General features: G+C 36.5%; 4 protein-coding genes across 5 annotated transcripts; 2 read left to right on the top strand and 2 right to left on the bottom strand.

Moving 5' to 3' along the window:
• Positions 1 to 653: 653 nt before the first annotated feature.
• On the top strand, positions 654 to 4,932 carry LOC147281926 (D-galactoside/L-rhamnose binding SUEL lectin protein). Its single transcript, XM_086248142.1, has 18 exons — positions 654 to 827; positions 916 to 1,011; positions 1,119 to 1,231; positions 1,329 to 1,395; positions 1,515 to 1,607; positions 1,694 to 1,843; positions 1,978 to 2,069; positions 2,178 to 2,283; positions 2,370 to 2,457; positions 2,558 to 2,688; positions 2,787 to 2,945; positions 3,064 to 3,275; positions 3,375 to 3,488; positions 3,561 to 3,645; positions 3,742 to 3,969; positions 4,098 to 4,309; positions 4,405 to 4,693; positions 4,786 to 4,932. Exons 2-18 carry the CDS (start codon positions 916 to 918, stop codon positions 4,930 to 4,932), a joined length of 2,382 nt encoding a protein of 793 aa, XP_086104268.1. The 5' UTR covers positions 654 to 827.
• A 965-nt stretch (positions 4,933 to 5,897) lies between these two features.
• Positions 5,898 to 8,871, bottom strand: EMB175 (Pentatricopeptide repeat (PPR) superfamily protein). Its single transcript, XM_086247789.1, has one exon. It carries the CDS (start codon positions 8,745 to 8,747, stop codon positions 6,048 to 6,050), a length of 2,700 nt encoding a protein of 899 aa, XP_086103915.1. The 5' UTR covers positions 8,748 to 8,871; the 3' UTR covers positions 5,898 to 6,047.
• Positions 8,872 to 9,828: 957 nt separating this feature from the next.
• UPL7 (ubiquitin-protein ligase 7) lies at positions 9,829 to 18,416 on the top strand. Of its 2 annotated transcripts, none has more exons than XM_086246711.1 (15): positions 9,829 to 9,963; positions 10,080 to 10,202; positions 10,440 to 10,683; positions 10,775 to 11,367; positions 12,251 to 13,249; positions 13,337 to 13,671; positions 14,252 to 14,530; positions 14,642 to 14,894; positions 15,213 to 15,383; positions 15,512 to 15,604; positions 16,252 to 16,359; positions 16,710 to 16,826; positions 16,958 to 17,047; positions 17,194 to 17,290; positions 18,276 to 18,416. In XM_086246711.1, exons 1-14 carry the CDS (start codon positions 9,940 to 9,942, stop codon positions 17,275 to 17,277), a joined length of 3,513 nt encoding a protein of 1,170 aa, XP_086102837.1. In that variant the 5' UTR covers positions 9,829 to 9,939; the 3' UTR covers positions 17,278 to 17,290; positions 18,276 to 18,416. The 2 variants fall into 2 exon arrangements, with proteins under 2 accessions (XP_086102837.1, XP_086102838.1); XM_086246712.1 differs by having other exon boundaries at positions 18,283 to 18,408.
• LOC147281923 (GDSL esterase/lipase At5g03820-like) lies at positions 17,300 to 20,242 on the bottom strand. The gene is made up of 5 exons (XM_086246713.1): positions 19,814 to 20,242; positions 19,599 to 19,729; positions 19,281 to 19,514; positions 18,313 to 18,568; positions 17,300 to 18,044 (listed from the first exon to the last, which is right to left on the bottom strand). Exons 1-5 carry the CDS (start codon positions 20,052 to 20,054, stop codon positions 17,851 to 17,853), a joined length of 1,056 nt encoding a protein of 351 aa, XP_086102839.1. The 5' UTR covers positions 20,055 to 20,242; the 3' UTR covers positions 17,300 to 17,850.
• Positions 20,243 to 21,788: the final 1,546 nt, after the last annotated feature.

Genomic DNA, 21,788 nt, shown 5'->3' with positions numbered 1-21,788 from the left:
AGTATAGTACGTATATAGTTATTCTCAAGATTAAAACAGCTGATTGATTTGAAAATACGTACAAACATTTGAAATACAAAACTATCCTATAACAGATTTACTTCAAGAACCAAAGCTCAAATAGATCAGATAAAAAATTTGAGTTTAAATTAAACTGGCCGGGATGAAATCGTTATATGCATATTTATCAATTTATTCAAGATAAGATTTCTAAGCAATAAATTAATGAGCTAGCTTTCGACATATAAATTAGAATTACAAAAAATGCATTTATCTCTTAAAAGTTCAAACAATTTTTTTCCACCAAAGATTGGAAAATGAACAAATGACAAATTGTATAAAATAATTATCGAACCGTTTTTATATTTTTTTATCGCAAATAGAGAAATTTTATATTTTTGAAAACACAAATGGCAGGATAGCTTTTGATAAATTTACACATTCTCAGGTTCCAGATAAAATTAAGTTTCAATTTGGATAATTAAGGATCTTTTTTGTTTCGAATTTTGAATTGATCGATAAGTACTATCAAGAACAATAATGTTATATGTTCATATCTCCATACTATATAAATAGCTTGCTTGCCAAAGCATTTTCATCAGAGTTTATTTACCATTTGAATTGCATCTAGTTTGAAAGCAATGGCAACAATATTGTGTTCTTCCGATTCTTCCACCAAACTCCTCGTTCTAAGTTTTGCTCTTTTGTTCGTTTGCTTGTCTTCTCAACCAATTCAAGTTTCCTATGACTCACGAGCTTTGACAATTAATGGAGAACGAAGAATCATAATTTCTGGTTCAATTCATTATCCGCGAAGTACTCCTCAAGTATGTTTTTTTTTTTTTTTTTGTATTATTATTGTCATACAAATATTTTCTTTTATAATATGATAATATTAAATTCTTTTTTCTGTAGATGTGGCCAGATTTGATTAAAAAAGCAAAAGAAGGCGGTCTCAATGCTATTGAGACATATGTTTTTTGGAGTGCTCATGAGCCTCAACGCGGTCAGGTTTAATTTCTTAATTCCCTCCTAATAGCTACCCTAATTGAAATTTAATTTTACTATCATACATATATAGTTGAGTTAATGAATTCTTTTTGTCCCATTTTTCTTAGTATGATTTCTCAGGAGGAAATGACTTAGTGAGGTTCATTAGAACCATTCAAAATGAAGGACTCTATGCTATTCTTCGAATTGGACCCTATGTTTGTGCGGAATGGAACTATGGGTAATACTAATTGTTAGAGTTTTATTAATTTTTCTAGCTTTACTAATACATCGTGTATCAAACTTTGCTAAAAGTCATTCTAAACTTGGATATACAGAGGATTTCCAGTCTGGTTGCGTAATTTGCCAGGCATTGAGTTTAGAACAGATAACAAAGTGTTTGAGGTATGAAATTAATTTCTTAGTATAGACATTCATTACCTGAGTTTTTTTTTTTATTGTTCCTTTGTTACTTTCCATCTTTTGATTAAATCCCCTAACCATTTCAAAATTTTCATATTTAGAATGAGATGGCAAACTTTACCACCTTGATAGTGAACATGATGAAGCAAAATAAGTTATTTGCCCCACAAGGAGGACCTATTATTCTTTCTCAGGTTAATTAATTTGTAAAATTAACTATTATTGTTTAATTCGTATATTAATAATATATATAGTAATATGTGTTCTTAACTTTGTATAGATTGAGAATGAGTATGGACTTCAAGATGTTATGCCAAATTATGGGGAAGGTGGGAAAAAGTATATACAATGGTGTGCTCAATTTGCTGAGAGTCTTAACATTGGTGTGCCTTGGATTATGTGTCAACAAAAGAATGCCCCAAAGCCAATGGTAACATTTTTTTTTTTTTTTTGCCCATTGGTAACATTTCATTTTAAATGCTTAATTACCATACATATATTTTCATTTTCAAGTATATATGCTAAAATATACTACTAAATTTTAAGTAATTTTACATTTTGCAGATCCCGACGTGCAATGGCTTTTACTGTGACGGTTTTACGCCCAATGGCGCTGACCCTATGCCCAAGATGTGGACTGAAAATTGGACTGGCTGGTTTGTTTGTCAATTTTATTTGTTATCTAGTTTCTATTTATTTTTCATTTCGGGTATAAATCATTATGAATAATAAATAAATAAATAAAAAGCTTGATCTGAAATTAGGTTTAAGTCGTGGGGTTCTAAAGACCCTCACAGAACCGCTGAAGATCTTTCTTTTGCTGTTGCACGATTCTTCCAATATAAGGGCACCTTGCAGAACTATTACATGGTAATTAGCTTAATAATTTATATCGATTAATTTCCCTTTTATTTTAAACATTTTTTAAATACTAATATTAATATTCCTTGTTGCAGTACCATGGTGGAACAAATTTTGGTCGTACAGCAGGAGGTCCTTATCTTACCACATCATATGATTATGATGCACCATTGGATGAATATGGTGAATATATGATTAACAGAAATTAAATTTACTTTTAATTTGTATATGATTTTGGTAAATAAAATTTAATTATTATATTTATTATTGATATGATCCATAGGGAACTATAATCAACCCAAGTGGGGTCATCTCAAAAAACTCCATGAGGTTCTTAAATCAATGGAGAAGACTTTGACTTATGGAGACACTAGCCGTGTTGTTTATGATCCGAATGGTAATAAGTTGGTTGATGTAAGTGGATGATGTTCATGTGTTCCAGCTTCAACACTTTTAAGTTGATATTTATATTACCTAATATTAATAAAGCAATTGTTGTTTGTAAAATGCAGTCTGTGGTTTATAGTTATAAAGGAAAACGTGTATGCTTTTTCGGCAATGCGCTTAGTACTTCATTCACCATCAACTTTGAAAACAAAAATTACATTATACCTGCTTGGTCTGTCATCATCCTTGATGATTGCAAAACCGAAGTTTACAACACTGCAAAGGTGTGTTTTTATGTTTCTTTGATACATTAATATCTTTGAGGGCATTAATTTCTAGCTAGCTTAATTAATTTGAACATGTACCCTCAAATTCTAAACATAAATAATTAATTTTTTGCAGGTCAATGTTCCCACCACCATTATGGTGAAGAAGGAAACTCAACTGCATGATGATGAGAAGCCATTGCCATTGGTATGGCAATGGAGACAAGAGCGTATTGAGGAAATTGAGGAAAATGGTTCAGTTAAGGGTAGTCTTTTGACCAGTACCCAATTGTTGGATCAGAAACTTGTTACAAATGACACTAGTGATTACTTGTGGTACCTCACCAGGTATACTGCTCAACCATAAACTATTTACTTTTTTTTTTATTCTATTTCTTTCATTTTTATATTCTCATTATTCTTTCTATGTTTTGTGTTTGCTTTTAGGGTTCATTCCTATATATCTGAATGGGCTACTCTTCGAGTCACTGTTTCTGGAAATGTAATTCAAGTATTTGTAAATGGAAAATACAAAGGTAATTTTTATTTGAATATAAATTAGTTTAGTTTTTTTGTCAATATATTAAACCTTATATAACTTTAAATGGCAGGGTCACAATCACAACCTGACAGTAAGCGCTACACCTTTGAGACAAAGATCAGGTTACATAAAGGAAAGAATGACATAGCTTTATGCAGTACCACTGTTGGACTCCCAGTAAGCTTGAAACCAAAATAAGCATTTGTCATACATATATGTCATTTTATCTATTTGAATTCTTACATTTTGCCCTTTGATTTTTTTTTTTCTTAGAATTATGGTGCATTCTTTGACAATACCCCAACTGGAGTTGCTGGCTTTGAAATTATTTCTGGTACCAATGGTAATGTGTCACAAAACTTGAACTTGAGCACAAACCCGTGGATCTACAAGATTGGAATGGAAGGTGAAACTAAGAAAATTTATGGAGTTGATGTGTCAAACCGTTTTAATTGGGAAACATTCGACCTTCCAACTCAGCAACCTTTGACTTGGTATAAGGTACAATTTTGTTGTCATATATCTGACATGTTAACGATTTTGTCAGCTAACTTTGGCTAGAAAAAAATCCGGCATATATTAATTTAGGAAATATTTGACCTGTCTATAACTTTCTCTTTTTCAATTAGACAAACTTCAAAACACCAATGGGAACAGATCCAGTCGTGGTGGATTTGATTGGTTTGGGCAAGGGCCAAGCTTGGGTTAATGGCAACAACATTGGAAGATATTGGCCAAGCTACCTTGCAGACGGAAAGGGTTGTTCTCCAACTTGTGACTATCGTGGAAACTACGGTGATTCTAAGTGTAGAACTAATTGTGGAAAACCAACACAAAGATGGTATGAAATATTTTATTAATTATGCTAAATAATTTTGATCTTTGTTATTGAATGTTAATTGTCATTTTTTTCTTCATTCTTGTTTTAAATTTCAGGTACCATATTCCTCGATCTTTCCTCCATGACGACAATCGAGATAATGTGTTGGTTTTGTTTGAGGAGTTTGGAGGCAGTCCTTGGAGTGCTCAAATCCAGACTGTCACTGTTGGAACAGTATGTGGAAATGCATATGAAGGTAATGTCTTGGAGTTATCATGCCAAGGAGGAAGAATTATAAAGCGAATTAAGTTTGCTAGTTTTGGTTTGCCTTATGGTGATTGTGGAGCTTTTAGAAAAGGAATATGTGAGTCATCCAGTCTTTTGGTAAAGAAATACGTGGAACAGGTAATAAATTAAACTGAATACTATTATTAGGACTTGTTGTTTAGCCTCTTACACTCCAAACTGAGTATTTGTTTCCTTATTTTAAATTTCAGAGATGTCTTGGTAGAGAGCGATGCTCGATCGGTATCAGTGAATCGACTCTTGGTAATACTGGTTGTGTTGAAGCATCATCTCAATTAGGGAAAACTTTTCTAGGAAATCAACTGGCGGTTGAAGCGGAATGTGATTTGGATTATTGAAGACTTTCACAGCAAATCAACTAGCGTTGAACATTAGTTGGTAGTTATTAGTTGGTAGGTTTCTCAGATTCAGAGAAAATTAGTGTAGATGCAGCCAGTAGTGGCGGCTTCTAGTTGATTTAGTTTTCAAATTAAACTCTTAATTAGAATGGTTGTTGAGTTGTTAATTCACAATCAATTAATAAAATTTTAATTTTTTGTTTCAATTTATGTATCCCATACTATCTCTTTTGATTATGGAATGGTGATCATCTTTGCTCATTCATATTACAAACAACATTTCAACAAAATTTCAGAGCTTATTTCATGAAACAAGTGAAATTTTTTTGGGCAATGAAATTTCAGAGTTTACGTTATCAAATTTCAAATCATTTGAATTTTGGTTTCATAACTAACAAGTTATTTATTGTTATTTCATTCACCTCAATATGAATATGATATTCTAGAAATTCCAAAAATTCACTATTTGTAATAGTGTAGAAACATTTTTTCTCACCCATTTCCCCGTTACACTCCTTTTGTCTCCCCCAAGTTTGTAAATGTTAATAAAATTCTAAGGTAATAGAAGAATTTGATCCTTCCTAGCTTCAACAAATTAATTGTTGTATGAAGCATTTTTTATCACATTCATTTTACCCCTTAAATTGTGGATCTCAAATTAACCAACCCACCTACAAATGTATTGCTATTTTCTAACATTTTTGCTCACCCACTTCCCTGTCACATTCTTTTTCCCTCCGTCTAAAATCTGAGTAAATCAATGATTTATAAGGAAAACGGAAGAATTTAATCATTCCGTTTACACAGGAACTGTTTAATTGTCACTAATTTACATGTCATTTGATAATAAGTTGATACCAACTATTTGGCTTTTCAATAATATCCCATACTCCAAAAAGAAAAGAATTAATTAGCCAGCTTAGTTAACCAAGACTATTGAGAGCTTATCTGTTTTCTGCCAACAGTATTTGGTAGTTCCTTTACTCATTGTAATTTAGTTCTATTTTACAATTTGGATACCGATATGTTACAATGCTATAAAACACATTAAAGAACCAGGAAAAAGGAACAATTGAAACTTAAACAGGAAAAAAAAAATATGACGCAACTTTTACTCACCAGTAATCTTTGCATGAGCACTGACCACTAGAAAATTTATGAAATCCCGAAGCATCCCTTACATATATTGCCCTCCTAGTGACAATGGACATGTATTTCAAGAATGTATGGCAGTCTCCACATAGAAGGATGTTCTTCACAATCCGAATTGGTTTTCCTGGCTTGGTGTTCACAAGCGCATAGGTGGCTGCTAGTTTTGCACTGTGATAGTACAAGAAATCCTTCTTCTGATGCTCTTCAACTTCATGAAGAACAAAGCTCGTGTCTGGCACATAACCAGCTTTTGTGCATTCTAAGATCAGTATTTCTAACCCACTATATATGTCTTTTGCTTGGGGATGGGATTTATCTCTTGCATAGAATGGATGTATCTTGTTGTTATGAATGATCCAACTTCGAGCTGGGTGCTTCCGGAAACCCTTTTTTCTCATATCCTCCCTAACCATTTCGGAGCAATGCCATCTCCCAGATGCTGAATACAGATTTGATACAAGTATGTATGTAGATGGATCTTTGGGCTCCATGGCAAGTATATGTTTCACAACCCTTTTTCCAACTGTTGTATTCATTTGGATTCTACAACTATCAAGCAAAGCTCGCCAAACAGAAACCTCGGGCTCAAAAGGCATCGTACTGATTATTTCTTCTGCTTCATCCATTAGACCCCAATACCCTAAAACACCAATAAAGGAGGCAAAGTGCTCTGAGGTGGGTGCAATGCCATAAAAAGTTTTCATGGAGAGAAACAAACTGCGGCAATTGTCAACTAAATTGGAGTTGGTGTGCCTGTATGCTGAAATGATCAAAATAAAGCTAATGTCGTCAGGTTTTATACCAGTCTTCTCCATCTTTGACCAGACGGCTAAGGCCTTGTCACCCTGTCTGTGGATAAGATAGCCAGCAAGCAAAACATTCCATGAAACTATGTCCAGAGTGGGCATCATATTGAATAACTTGACACCATCATCCATGTTCCAACACTTAGTGTACATGCTAATTGTGGCATTTCCTACCCCTACATCAGTTAGAAAACCATACTTAATAGCATGGCAGTGGATTTGTTTCCCCAGTTCATGAAACCCGATTGTTCCACAAAGACCAAGTAGTGAAGTTGATGAAACCTCATCCATAACCATTCTTCCTTCTGATTGACTAAGGTAGAAAAGAGAAATCGCCTCATCCAGTTGCCCATTTCGAGCATACCCACATATCATTGATGTCGAAATAACAGAGCTCTCCTGCTCAGCTGGCCACTGCTGAAACATTTTTTTGGCATCTGCCATCCGACCACACCTTGTGCACATATCAAGCAATGTAGCTTCAATACAAGCATTTAACCCAAAACCAAACTTGATAACGAAGCCATGAATTTGCTCACTGACTTTGCAATCCATGAGCAACCCACAAGCATTAACAACACTAGTCAAAGTGAAGTCTGTCAACTCCATACCCTGCTCCACCATTTTCATAAATAAATCCAATGCCCTCAAGCCTTCACCATTTCGACAAAAGCCCGCCAATAAAGCATTATGAGAAACCAAATTCCTCTCTGGCATCTTATCAAACATCTCCATGGCCAAATCCACCAACCCAAACTCCATGTAGGCTGTAATCATTTTCGTCCACGTAATAACATCCTTCACCGGCATCCTCTCATACAAAGCCATTACACCATTTACATTCCCACACTCAGCATAGAAACCAATAAGTGCATTGCTTACACTCAAATTGGGCTCTAAACCAATCTTGACAGCATGGGCATGAACTTCTTGGCCTTCTATGAAAGCATTGCTACCAGTACAGGCAGTTAAAAGGGTTGAAACCGTGAAATGATCAACTCCGAACCCATCATTTCCCCGCAGTTCATGGAACAATTCAAATGCTTCATAAAACATACACTCTTTCACTAAACTTGACATAACAGTATTCCAAGAGGCAATGTCTCTCTGAGGCAATTGATCAAACAATTTAAGCACATAATCCAAACAACAACATTTACCGTACAGACCCATAAGCGCATTCGAAACAAAAGCACAATCCAAGTAGCCCATTTTGATGACCATGGCATGAACTTGCAAGCCCAATTCCAGCTCCAAAACCCGAATACAAGCAGTTAAAATTGCAACAAAACTGTACTCATTAGGCTCAATACCTGAATTCCTCATCCGAAAGAAGAGCTCCACGGCTTCGTCTTCTCGACCCGCCTTAGCAAAACCCGAAACCAAGGTGGTGTAAGACACCACATTGGGGCAGGAAAGGCTCTGAAAAACCTTGTGAGCGTCAGGAACAAGACCCAGCTTGAGATAAGCTGCAATGAGAGCATTGCACAGATGGGTATCTTCTGGGAGCTTGAGAACGGAGGCGTGCACGGCCTTGGCGAGCCCGGGGTCGCCGTGGCGAGCCGAGAGGCGAAGCAAGTCCACCAAATGGTAAAAGAAAAAGTGGTGGGTTTGGTCAGAGTCATTGGGAGGAGGGTCTGCAGTCAAAAGGGGTTGTGGGGATAGTGGGGATAGGAGGAGGGATTGGGTGGGAGGAGAAGTAGAGAAGTTGAGGTAGTGGATTTCGGGCTTGGGCTTAGAAGGAGAAGGAGAAAGAGAGAGAGAAAGAGAAGGATAAGGGTGTGGTGGTTTAGAAGAGAAGAAGGAATAGGGCGGAGCAAAGGCGGCGAGGATGGTGGGTTGGATAACGGTGCTCATTTGTTAGCAAAGGTTAGGCGGGCGCAAACCATAACTATAATCTTAAACAGAACCGCCGAGTTTACTACTACTTCAAAGACCAATTGTTGCGCTTTTGCTATTCTATTTTATGTTTCTTTCTGACATTTTCAGTTGGATACTCGTACTAGATTGAGTGTTCTTTGTGTTCCATACCACGCGACATTACTGAAAAGTAACTGATTACGATAATTTTTGGGAGGGTTTATTGACTCTATTTGAACCCACCTTTTACTCAATGTCTCCACTAAAAACATTTGTCCTTAACTTGACTGTTTTACCCCTGTCCCTCCCCACAACCTTCTCACTGGTGGTGGAGGAGGGCAAGGGTAAAAGGGTCAAGTTATGGATAAATTTTTTTATGCCTTTAAATCATAGTGGGAGAGAAGAAAATAAGGTATTTTAGTCTATGACCTACTGTTTAAGCGAGTTCAACGAAGGATAATTTAGCTTTTAAATACTAGTTGACGAAAGCGTGATAATATCTGGACTAGACATTCATCAAAAGCTTATTTTTAAAAAATTATATATGCACATTTTTAAAATATAAATCAAATTAGTGGTATTAAACGAATCAGCTCAACCCACCCATTTACTCGTGTTGTCCTCCTTACAAATTCCACTTCTCTTCTCCTTCACTAATCCCCAACCAACAAAACTTCTCTTATTCTTCTTCCTCCTCCCATCCTCACAACCTACACATTTCACTTATTTAATTTTTGAAATTTCTTTTGGTTACATGGGAGAAAATTTCATAATCTATTATGATCATAACTCATTATCCACTCATCTTCACCATTTATCTTTAAAAAATAAAAAAGTAATGTTCAAAATAGAGGGTAAAACTGTAAAAGAATCAAGTTATGGACAAATTTTTTTTAGTGGGGGATTCTGAGTAAAAAGGTGGGTTCAAATAGATGAGTTGTTTTTTCTAAGAGAAAAACGAGAAATAGGATTCCGCGCGCGTTTCGGTGCGCGTGGGGATAAAATGAAAAGTGCATTTTGCGCTAAAAAAAGAAGCTAAACCAGAAAAAAAGCAAAAAACACATAATGATGACATTGGAATTGGGCGAGCCAAGGAAACGGTGATGAACTGATGACAGATCGTCGTTGACAAGCGAGCAGCGAATGAGATTGAGAGCTTCGATTGCACGATCGCCGAGTTCCAACTTCCATGGACGACTTTCGCAAACACCAGGTAGTACTAATTCAACCACACCATCAATTACTATGACTCCCTCATGAAATAGTTTTCACAATTTCCGTACTTTGTGTGCAAATTTGATTCGAATAGTGATGGGTTGATCTGTTCAGGTATCGTTGAGGGGAGCGAGCGCCAAGGAGATTACCAGAGACGCCCTGCTCGAGAAGGTCTCTCAGGAAAGAGAGCTCCGCCAATATGCGCGGCGAGCCACGGCGGCCGCGCTCTTCATTCAGGTGCGTTTTTTTTTTTCTTTCTTTCTGCCTTTGATTGTCAATTTTTCGCTGAAAGTAAACGCGCGCTCTTCATTCAGGTGCGTTTTTTTTTTCTTTCTTTCTGCCTTTGATTGTCAATTTTTGGCTGAAAGTAAACGAATTTTTTGTTTGGGGAATAAGCAAAAAGCAAGCTTTGTAGTGGAGGATGACATAAAAATGGGGCGGTTATGATTGGTTTTTTTTTTTTGATGTTTTCAGAGAGTGTGGAGGCGCTACATAGTGACAAAGACGGTGGCTTTGGAGCTTCGAGAAGAATGGGAGGAGCTGCTGAGTCAGCAGGCTGGGTTGGTCTTCACAGCCACATGGATGTCCAGCAGTGTAGTGAGGCCTTTTATTTTCTTCATTACATGTTTAGCGACTCGGCATAGGAACATTCAAACCACAGAAATTCACTCTATGAAGACTTGCTTTCAAATTCTACTTGACAGCGTGAATTCCACTGGTATGTTTTTATTTTTTATTTTTCTGGATAAATAATGTTATGGGTCTGTTTTAGCAATTGGGTTTATATGATTTTTGTTTTTTGTGTCTAGACTCAAAGAAGAACTATTGTTCCCTGGCAATCGGCAGTTCTGAAGAGAGAAGAGTCTGGACTTATCAGTCGCGGAAGCTGATTTCTCTGTGCATGTTTGGTCTTTCGAAGTGTGACAAGTCCCGAGCAGGCGCTCAAGATATTGTTGCTCTTGCCTCCCTAGCAATGCGTCTTGTTGTTGTTTTAACTGATCTCAAAGGGTGGAAGAACATTACTCACCGTGACTGTCAGAGTGCGGATACAGCAGTGAAGAATTTAGTTCGATTTATGGGGAGTGGTGAAAGTGGTCTTTACTTGTCTATTAGAAGATATATAAACACATTGGATGCTCCAGGACCTTCACGGATAAGCAGTATTGTACAAACAGATGATAAGTTCTTGATTACTGCAAGTACAATAACTTTAGCTCTTAGGCCATTTCATGTGGAAAAGTTTGATTCAAACTGCCCTGGCTTGTTGGATGTCCATTATGTTGCTGAGAAGTACTCTGTGTTTCTACTTACAATTCCTTGGCTTACTCAACGACTACCAGCTGTTCTTATATCTGCTATGAGGCACAAGTCTATTCTCTCACCTTGTTTTCAGGCATTACTGGTAAGGCTCATTAAATTTGTACCAAATAAATCATTGTAAGTTCTTATGGTAAACTATTTCCTTTATGTACTCACATGAATACTTCTTGGTACGTTTATAACTAGTTACGACAATTTTTATCCATGCATAATGTTTGAAGAATTGAATCCTCTATATGTGATGCTGAGTTGGTATTATACATGTGTTTGTGGTCTTAATGAATATTGGTTTAGTTTTATGCTGCTAGAATTTTACTTTGGATATGATGAGGTCAATCAGTGGGTGGAACTTTCTCATCTGATCTATGTGTAACTAGTTTGCAACTGCTGCAAAATTCCTAGCTTTACCTGCCATTTTAAACTTAAATCTTATCTATCCTTCTTTTTGCCATGCAAAAAGGATCCTATTGCAACCAATACATCAACTTAATGCCCTTATAGTGCGACTGGACGGCAACTAAGCTAATTAAGATTTGGGACATAGCATTATCTCTTCTTACATTTATTGTTGGTTAGCCAATTATATATCATTGGGAAGTCGGTTGCGTAAGTTCATAGATAGTTTAATACTCTTTTGACATTTAATTGTAAATAAAGTATAGAACGATTGTGGATGGTACCTTTTGGTAACAATGATTTAGAAAATTTCTACATAGGAATGGCAACAATATGTTTTTATTTTTCCTTATTTTGACATTTATTCATTTAGGTAATTAAGGAGCAGCTTCATATGTATTAATTTTGGTTCTATGAATCTATATATTATGTTAATTCCTCATAAACTTCATCATCATATTTGGGTTTGTAGCACACCTTATAAAATCCTAGTATTTTTTTTAATATAACTTCTTGGACCTGAGATTCAAACATGTGGGGACTGATCAAACTTTCGCAGGTGATGGCAGATTTTGAAAGAGAAAATTTTAAAGATGATGTTGGATGTGAATCGGTCAAAGGTTCATTCTTCTCCCAAGGTGATTCCACCAGTTGGTTGGGCTCTTGCAAACATTATTTGCCTAGCAACAGTGGGAGAGAATGATTCTATTGATCCTGGAGGGTTCCATCAAGAGTTGGACTGTGTATCATATGTCCGTGTTGTTAACACTCTTTCAGAAAACTTATTGTCCTGGCTTGAGAATGTTGACTGTGTCAAGGAGAACCAGGATCTTCAAAGTGATGTTGAAACCCATGAGAAGCCTGCCTGTACAGTCTTATGTGGGAGTGAGATGACCCATGAGTCCTTTATGATGTCATACTTGGATATGTTTAGGCCTGTTTCTCAACAGTGGCATCTTACTGATCTTTTGGCAATAATGAATAAAGTTGGTCATAATCAAGGACCTGAGACTCTGACACCAAAAAAACTGGAGTTTTTGGAGAAGTTGGAACTGCTAGATATTGTGCATTTTTATTCTTACATGCTCAGAATATTTTCATTCTTGAGCCCCACGGTTGGACCATTGCCTGTCCTTAACATGCTATCTTTTACTCCTGGATTTCTTGTAAATCTATGGGGAGCGTTGGAAACTTACCTTTTTCCTGGGCAAGGCCCCACTTCTAATGACCGTTATGATTATATTAGTAAAAATTCAGGTAATGAAAAAGATGGGGCTTTTGACAAAAAACAAAAACATGTCAATAATGGCGGAGCTAATAGGTGGGTCACTGTCCTTCATAAAATTACTGGTAAGTCGCAAACAGGCCTGGACCATACAGATTTGAGCGATAATCAACCTAAGCCTAGACTGGTTGACGAGGATTCTTCTGATGTTTGGGATATTGAACCTTTGAGGCATGGCCCACAAGGTATATCAAGAGACATGTCATGTATGCTTCATCTTTTCTGTGCAAGCTATTCACACCTGCTTTTGATTCTTGATGACATAGAGTTTTATGAAAAACAGGTAAACTGGCCTTAGCTGTTTTTTCTTTTCTTTTTTTTTTCAATGATTTTTTGGTGTTGTCAATTCTTATCATTTGTGCATGAATAGGTGCCATTCACACTAGAGCAACAACGGAAAATTGCATCTGCTCTCAATACGTTAGTTTATACCGGTTTTTGTCAAAGTATTGGACAGCAGGGTAGACCCCTTATGGAATCTGCAATCAGATGCTTGCATTTAATGTATGAAAGGGATTGCAGGCACCAGTTCTGCCCCCCTGTTTTGTGGCTTTCACCTGCTAGAAAGAACCGCCCACCAATTGCAGTAGCTGCCAGAACTCATGAAGTTTTGTCAGCTAATGTAAGAACAGATGATTCTCCAACTGTTCCAAGTATAGGCTCTGTTATAACTACCACTCCACATGTATTTCCTTTTGAAGAAAGGTAAGAAAATAATTGACTAACAGACAAACCAATAGCTTTCATAGTTGACAGTTATTTTTCGTTTACTTTCCTGACTCAATTTGCTTACTTCCATAACTTTTGAGAAGCCATGTTTTTTGTGGATGCCTAAACCCACTTTGTGGCCTTTGGATGATTTGTTATTGAGTTGTTGACCTTGTGACATATGCCTTGAGGGTGCACAGGTGTGTATGTGTGTCTGCCTGAATGTTCTGTTTGCGTGTGTTTACAAGTGAGAGTGCAGAAGTGCGTGGGTTGGTGAGGGTGAGGGTGAGGGGGAGGGGGAGGGAGAGAGAGAGAGAGAGCACATATTCATCTCTTCACTACCCACCTTTCTATGTTTTATTATACCTTTGACATTATGGTATATTGGATAGATTTCTTCACTACCTACTTTTCTGAGTTTTACCTTCGACATTACAATCTTAATTTAGACTTGATTATCTTTGAGACCTCCAACTAAAATTCTTTTTTCCTATTTAGAAAACAATATATTTTAAAACGTTAAATTATGTTTTCTACACTAAATTATGCTTCCTAACATAATTTCATATCCTGGCAGAGTTCAAATGTTTAGAGAGTTTATCAAGATGGACAAAGCCTCTCGAAAAATGGCTGGTGAAGTTTCTGGACCTGGTTCACGATCAGTTGAGATAGTAGTCCGTCGTGGGCATATTGTTGAAGATGGATTTCGGCAATTAAATTCCCTGGGATCAAGGTTAAAGTCATCCATCCATGTTTCATTTGTCAGTGAATGTGGCCTACCTGAGGCTGGCCTAGACTATGGTGGGTTATCTAAAGAGTTTCTGACTGATATATCAAAAGCAGCGTTTGCTCCTGAGTGAGTTTGAGACTTTGTATAGATATAGATACATTTTACTTTTGGATTTCTTAAATTGGTATCTGCTTTTCTTGAAGTCAGTTTTTTTAATCTACCTTTTCTGCTGATTAGGTATGGGCTATTCTCCCAAACCTCAACCTCAGACAGACTTCTTATCCCTAATGCATCTGCAAGATATCTAGAGAATGGTTTCCAGATGATTGAGTTCCTTGGAAGAGTCGTTGGTAAAGCTCTTTATGAAGGAATTTTGCTAGATTACTCCTTTTCACATGTTTTTGTACAAAAGCTGTTAGGCCGGTATAGCTTTCTTGATGAGCTATCAACACTTGATCCAGAGCTTTACAGGAATCTCATGTATGTCAAGGTAAACCTTGTCTGGAACCAATGTGCCTTGCTCCTTAAAGGGCTCTATGACATTACTTTAGGACTATGTATTGTAAACTTGATTGGGTCCAAGTGGTCGCATCGAAACCTGAACTATTTAAATAAGGTGTTATTGGTTGCTTGGTCTGAAGACTCTGAACTGTCTGAGATAAAGCACCCTTGATGGATTGAAATCCAACTTTCAGTGTCTGGAAGTCTCACATTTCTGGGTTAAGTTTGTTTTACATGTATTGAAATGCTTGGCTATGTATATATTATTCTTTTAAGTTTTGATATTTTACTTGTGTGGTTATCACAGCACTATGATGGTGATGTCGAGGACCTCTATCTGGATTTTACAGTAACTGAAGAATCATTTGGAAAACGGCATGTCATTGAGCTTAAGCCTGGTGGAAAGGATGTAACTGTGACAAACAAGAACAAAATGCAGTACATTCATGCAATTGCTGATTATAAGCTTAACCGGCAGGTTTAAATTTCATTCCTGTATTCCTGTTCAATTTATAAAAAGATACCTTCATGAAGACTAGAATTAACTTGTCTTTTTCCTTTTTTTGGGGTGAGAAGAATTACCTTGTTTTCAATGTTGAATTGCAGATATTTCCATTTTCAAATGCATTCTATAGAGGGCTAATTGATCTCATATCACCATCTTGGCTAAAACTGTTTAATGCAAGTGAATTTAATCAGGTAACTCCCTCTACACATGGGGCTTACTGTTTTCTAGTGACACATGACTGTATGACTGCTAGGTGCATGTATGCATGCATATATGATATGCTTCTCTTGTCATTTAATGTGTAGTTCAATCTTATGGTTAATATATTAATCATCTTAAACTTGTAAGTTTAAGAAGTAGTCTTGTTTTTTTTGTTCGAAAATTAAAAAAATATGGAAAGAATATAATGGTTTTTAAAAGGGTGATTGTAGCATAATTGCCCCTCCAATATGGAGAAATTGCAGAAAAAAAATTGTTTAAGCTCCAAACTATAATGATGGGGGCTAGGGGAATCAAATATGAGCGCCACTTTAACTAAAGGATCTTTTATAGATATTCTACCCTATAATTGTTTTTTTTTTTTTGGGAAATAACTATAACATTTCTTCTTGATTTTACCCCTTAAAGTATTTTATGAATATTGTGTTTTTATGGGAGCCATTTCTTAAGATGGTGGTTTAGTTCATATGTTTTTATAGTAACTATGTACTTTATCAATATGCTCCAGTATTATGATTCATCAAGTTCTCAAAATTATTTTTCCCTTAAAGAGTGCTGAACTTTGACCCACACAAATTCATCTTGTTGTCAAATGCTGATCTATAATTACCATATACAGTTGCTTTCGGGGGGAAACCATGACATTGACGTTGATGATTTAAGAAAGAACACACGGTACACTGGTGGTTACTCTGAGGGGAGCCGGACAATTAAAATATTTTGGGAGGTATTGACATTTCAATGGTTTTCTTCCTATTGGCGCTCTTAAATGCTGACCTTTCTCCTCTCTCTCTCTCTCTCTCTCTCTCTCTCAATGATTCAACATAGAGTTTCATATTTTCTGCCTATTTTCTATTAAACATATGCAAGACTACTTATGCTCATACAGTCACATGCTGCTAATTCATGTTTTATCCTAAGAGAAACAGCCTGACTTTCATCCATCTTATGTATAATCCCGTTATCCATGTGGCATTTTTAATATTGCAAATTTATTCTTGTCTTAAAGATGTCCGTTTTGATTCACCTTATGATCTTTTTATGTCTTCACTGAGCTTTTCCAGACCATTATCACAGGTAATGAAAGGATTTGAACCTACAGAACGTTGTATGCTTCTCAAATTCGTGACCAGTTGTTCTCGAGCTCCATTACTTGGATTCAAATACTTGCAACCGACCTTTACAATCCATAAGGTATGTTCTTCATCTTACATCTGCATACATCTGCATATATATCTTACTTTTTGTGGTTGGTTGTAATAATTATTTATAAAATGTGAGATGTGTTCTCCCTTAATCCATGTGCTCGTAAACATTCCATGTAGGTTGCATGTGATATCCCTCTTTGGGCAACAATGAGAGGACAGGATGTTGATCGGCTTCCATCAGCCTCGACTTGCTACAATACTCTGAAGGTACGATAAAGGGAGAAATACCCCCCTTCCCCCTTCTAATTTTTCAATACATTGCAAAAGACAGAGTGAGAACAGCTACTTGTTAGACTACAACCTATATCTGCCTCTAACCATGCTAAGGTTTCCATTCTCTCTGATTGTTGCAGCTTCCAACTTACAAACGTCCAAGCACTTTGAGAGAAAAACTGCTATATGCAATCAGTTCCAATGCAGGATTTGAACTTTCTTAATGACTCCCTTCTGGTACTTTTCAGCTCATCTTACTCAAGATCAATTTTGATTGTCTTTTGCATGAATTTTAATCCATAGAAATGATTATAGATGGGTTACCAGTAAGGGCATACAGTAGTTCATAACTTCATTATGATATTAGAGTTGGAGGTAAAAAAAAAATGTTTAACCAAGATACTTTAAACTATCTAATAGGGTGATAATTTGCACAGTTGCACCTATACTTTTTGTTATGATATTTTTCCTTTTCATATATAAAATTCATTGGGCAAATCATCAAGAATGCATATTCGGTAGCTTCAGGTCTTGCATTGGATATTATTTGCACTAAGTTGGAACTGGTTAACAGAACTGGGTCATAATGTTATTGATCTCACACAAAGGAAACACATGAACTTCCACAGAAAGTAGGATCATCAACTGATCTTCTTTACATGTACAGCTAAGGAGTTTCACACCATGACGAAATTAAATTCTCAAACTAAAACCACCAAATACGTATAGTTCTCATATAACATATATAAGATTACGAGAGTGCAGTAGTATTAAATTATGCCCCTGTGGAAATAGATTCAAGATATGAGATCGAAACCCTGTTGAAGTAGATCGCCAGCCAAAACCTCGTTGGCGGCTTCAGAGGGATGGAATCCATCCCAAAACACATAGCCAGTCGCATTGGTACATGTTCCTAGAGACCTGCGGTTGCAAAGCACTGAGGTTTCTAACGTACCTGTTCCACAGCAACCTCTTCTTGACTCAAAGAACCCTGTTACATGAATACATCACAGAAAAAGTAAAAGATAATTAGTCTCCTTGGCATCAAACACATTTACGATCATGATCATGCAGTAGTCCTGGTTATCTTTGTACTAACTAATAGGTAATAGAGAGAATTTTTGTATTGACCAATAAAACATAACCTTTTTTTTAATGTAACTAATGTAGTTCTTTTTCTGTTTAATTGACCAACTTTTAAGGTGCTTATCTTTTTTGATAGGAAACAGTGACTTTATTAATCAAGTCAGTTCCTTTACCATTGTCACCGGGCTTTGTGATCATATCCAAGAGAGGCTGGAAGATATCGAAGACCACAAGCTTGAGGCCTGGAAGTCTATCCTTCAGAGTTTGAGATGTGCTGTTTAGCTTATTGTTGAATGAAATGGCATCTTGGTTTAACCTTGTGATGCACTGGTTGCTTCCTGAGCCAAATAGGGTGATTGCTGCAGGCAAACACCCAGTTGGTGGTAAGCTTGTGACTCCAATCCTTCGCACTCCCAGTCCATACAAATTCTGTCAAAGTGCTGCTTATGTAATTAGAGTGTATTTGAATTTTGAAGCAACTGATACAGAATGGTTTCCAATTTCTTTTGATGTATCAAACACGATTGATTCTTCCACTTAAATTCAAGATCATATAGACATTTTCCCCCCTATGTACCATATTGAAGCTTCAATTTAAATTCACAATAACGATCATGCAATCTGTAGTTGTGAATGGTCATGCAATCTAAAACTGTATTGGTCATCTTGCATTCATTTGAGCCCAGATATCCTATAATGTGCAAATCAGGTTTAGGTTTGGTCATTAAACATCATTCGGCTATGTGATTAACCTTTTCTTCTCTTTTTTGGGTCGTAGACCAAACTACTGACCAAGCAAAGATATGACCAGGTTTGATACTAGAGGCCTACATCTGTTAAAATTTTATACTTTAAAAGATGTCAATAGTTTTTCAAAATTGCTCGAGAAAGATGACATGTTGATTTTTTGCTTTTTGGTTCTAAAATTTTCAAATAACTAAAGACACGGAAAGTTGCATAAGTGATAAGTCTTGAAAAAAAAACGCTTTTTCTATTTTTTAAAATTGTGATGGATATTATAAAGATTGTCTATACTATAATAAACATAACATTGTCAACAAATATATATGAGTGTGACACTATCCATAATATAAAAAGAAAGGGAAAAGATGCAGTATGTATGATCTGATTGTGGACTGACCTGAATGAAAGTGGAGTAGGATGTCATGAGAACGTCTGAGAATTGGTCAGGTGAGTAGACTCTATTGAGGAGGGGATTGATGTAGTAGTTTTGAATGAAATCGCTGCTCCCTGCACTTAGAAGGTGGATGGCACCAGAGAATATGTCATCGGCTTTGGCTTGTCCCACCATATTCACCACTCTGTTTTGATACTCCTTGTAGTTATTCAGTTGCTGGGTCAATGAAATGGCACGCTACAAAATCAACAGACACAGCATCATGAGAGAGAGAGAGAGAGAGAGAGAGAGAGAGAGAGAGAGAGAGATGTCACTGTTTACATATAACAGGGCTGTCCTGTCATAATAGCCAGAAGCAGCTGAGGCAAAGTTGACTCCAGTCAAGAGGTTCTGCCCTCTGGCTTCTTGGCTGAGGTAAGCTGGTGGGTATGAAGTGAATCCAAGATATTCAGCTGTACAAGAAATTAAGAAGCAAGTTACACATGAACTCATTAGAGAAAAAGAATAAGAAACAGTTGTTGCAGAAATATTGTTACCAGTGAAGTCAGTGGCAAGCTTTCCATTACAGAATCTTCCAGTCGGTCTATGATTAACAAAGTCTCTTCCATAAGGAGGAAAGTTTGCCTTGATAAGTGTATTGAGATTGTTATTGTTTCCCACATCAACCACAGAGTCCCCAAAGAGAATAAGTGCAGGAACTAGAGGGTCCCCATAAGCCACTGTGAAAACCAGAACAAGAAAGGACAAGGAATCCAGAAGTTTACTTGAAAAACCCATTTCTTTCTATTGTTCCAAGAGTAAAACTCAGTGGCTAAACAGAGGAGATATGAAGAAAGATGAGTGAATGAAAATGAAGAGAGCAGGGGGGGAGCAATTTATGAAGAGGGACTATAAATACTGGTCAAAAATTGACATTACTGTCTGGGAGAGAGTGATGCCAATAAAGCTGCTCATTTCCTGGTATGGATAGCATGTTTGGTACACAAGATAGAGCTTATGATATTTGTCCTCTTTATTGCCCTCTTTAGGTGAAAGTGTTATCATGGCGTGGGTTTGTTTTGAGAAGTGACAAAGGATTTAGTTAAAGCCTAAGGCACTTTAAGAGAGACTAGGGAAAAAAGTTGGTGCTGAATCAGAGGCTCAGAGCTATTCACATCTCTTATCTCATCAATCAGCATGTTGAAATGGCAATTACATCATTCAAATTTCCAACATATTTTCTTTGCACCATTCCACTAACATTGTTCATGATTGCTTGGCACTAGAATACACCTTGTGTAAGCGATCTGGAGCCTGTACTGGGTAACACTCATGAAGACGTACTATGTAGCAATCGATTATACTTATAATTTTTTAAAATTAAAAGGAGCACAAATAATACAAACTCGTGGATTGGATTGCACTCCATTATATGCCCGGCCTCAAAAGGCCAGCAGTAAGAATACAAACTTAGACCAAATTGTTAATCACTTTCTTTACTCGTCTTGCATATATAATGGAGCAGAAGGGAAAGTTGGTGGTTTCTTGTCCCTTTCCACTTTCCCTAGCATTGGCTTCTCCACCATTATTTTGTTACTAAAGTATATTGACAATGATGAAAGGCATACAGCTACATCATCCTCTTCAACTCCCATGTGCATGCAATTTACAGCACAGTTCATTTCTGTTAGGCAATTGCTAATTAAACCTCAAAATCTTAAATTGTTAAGGAATGAATCAACAATGTATATCAAATTAATACTATTTCCCCGTGTGCAGCTCCATTAGAGAGAGAGAGAGAGAGAGAGAGAGAGAGAGAGAGAGAGAAGGTGCAGCCTCACTTTGCAAACTAACAAAGAAGAGAGGAATAGGGGGGTTTGATACTATGTTAGACAACTATGGGATTCCCAAAGTTTAAACTGTTAGAAAATATGCCAATAATTTCTATCAAACTTGCAAAACTTTAAGAGATGAGGAGCATAAGAAGAACAAGGTTGGACAACTAGGATTAAACTGTTAATTACTATGGAGAAATACGTAGCCGATTATATATAACCTCTACCTCCCTCTTGAGCCAAACAAAACTTCACCCCAATTGGTTTTTTTTTTTTTATTGAACTTGATTAAACTTCACCCCAACTTAAAAAGGTATATTAAACCAATAATATATTTATATAGAATAATTTCCAGGAGTTATTCATGTGCTAATTAACAGTGCCATAAGCTGCATACATTAATTGGGGCTGCAATATATCTTTTTATTATTTTTAATCTTATTCTTGATAAGGTCAACCCACCACCATCCTTCACTTCCCCCACCGACCTCTCATATATGACTCTTTATTTCTCTCTCTCTCCCCTTCTCCCCCAACCCACTTAGAGCAAACACCCAGATCTGAAAAAAAAAAAAAAAAAAAAAAAAAAACCATTGTTAGGTTTTTTGAGTTTAGGGTTTGATTTTGCTTTTTTGTACAAGTAGATGTTTAGGTTGCGGTTGGGGTTATGAACTCAAAACAAGTCGCATTGAGTGAG

Source organism: Dryas octopetala, chromosome 6, assembly GCF_963921425.1.
Source record: "Dryas octopetala chromosome 6, drDryOcto1.1, whole genome shotgun sequence".
Taxonomy (NCBI): domain Eukaryota; kingdom Viridiplantae; phylum Streptophyta; class Magnoliopsida; order Rosales; family Rosaceae; genus Dryas; species Dryas octopetala.
The sequence above is the reverse complement of the archived record's forward strand: the minus strand, read 5'-3'. Positions and strand labels throughout refer to the sequence as shown.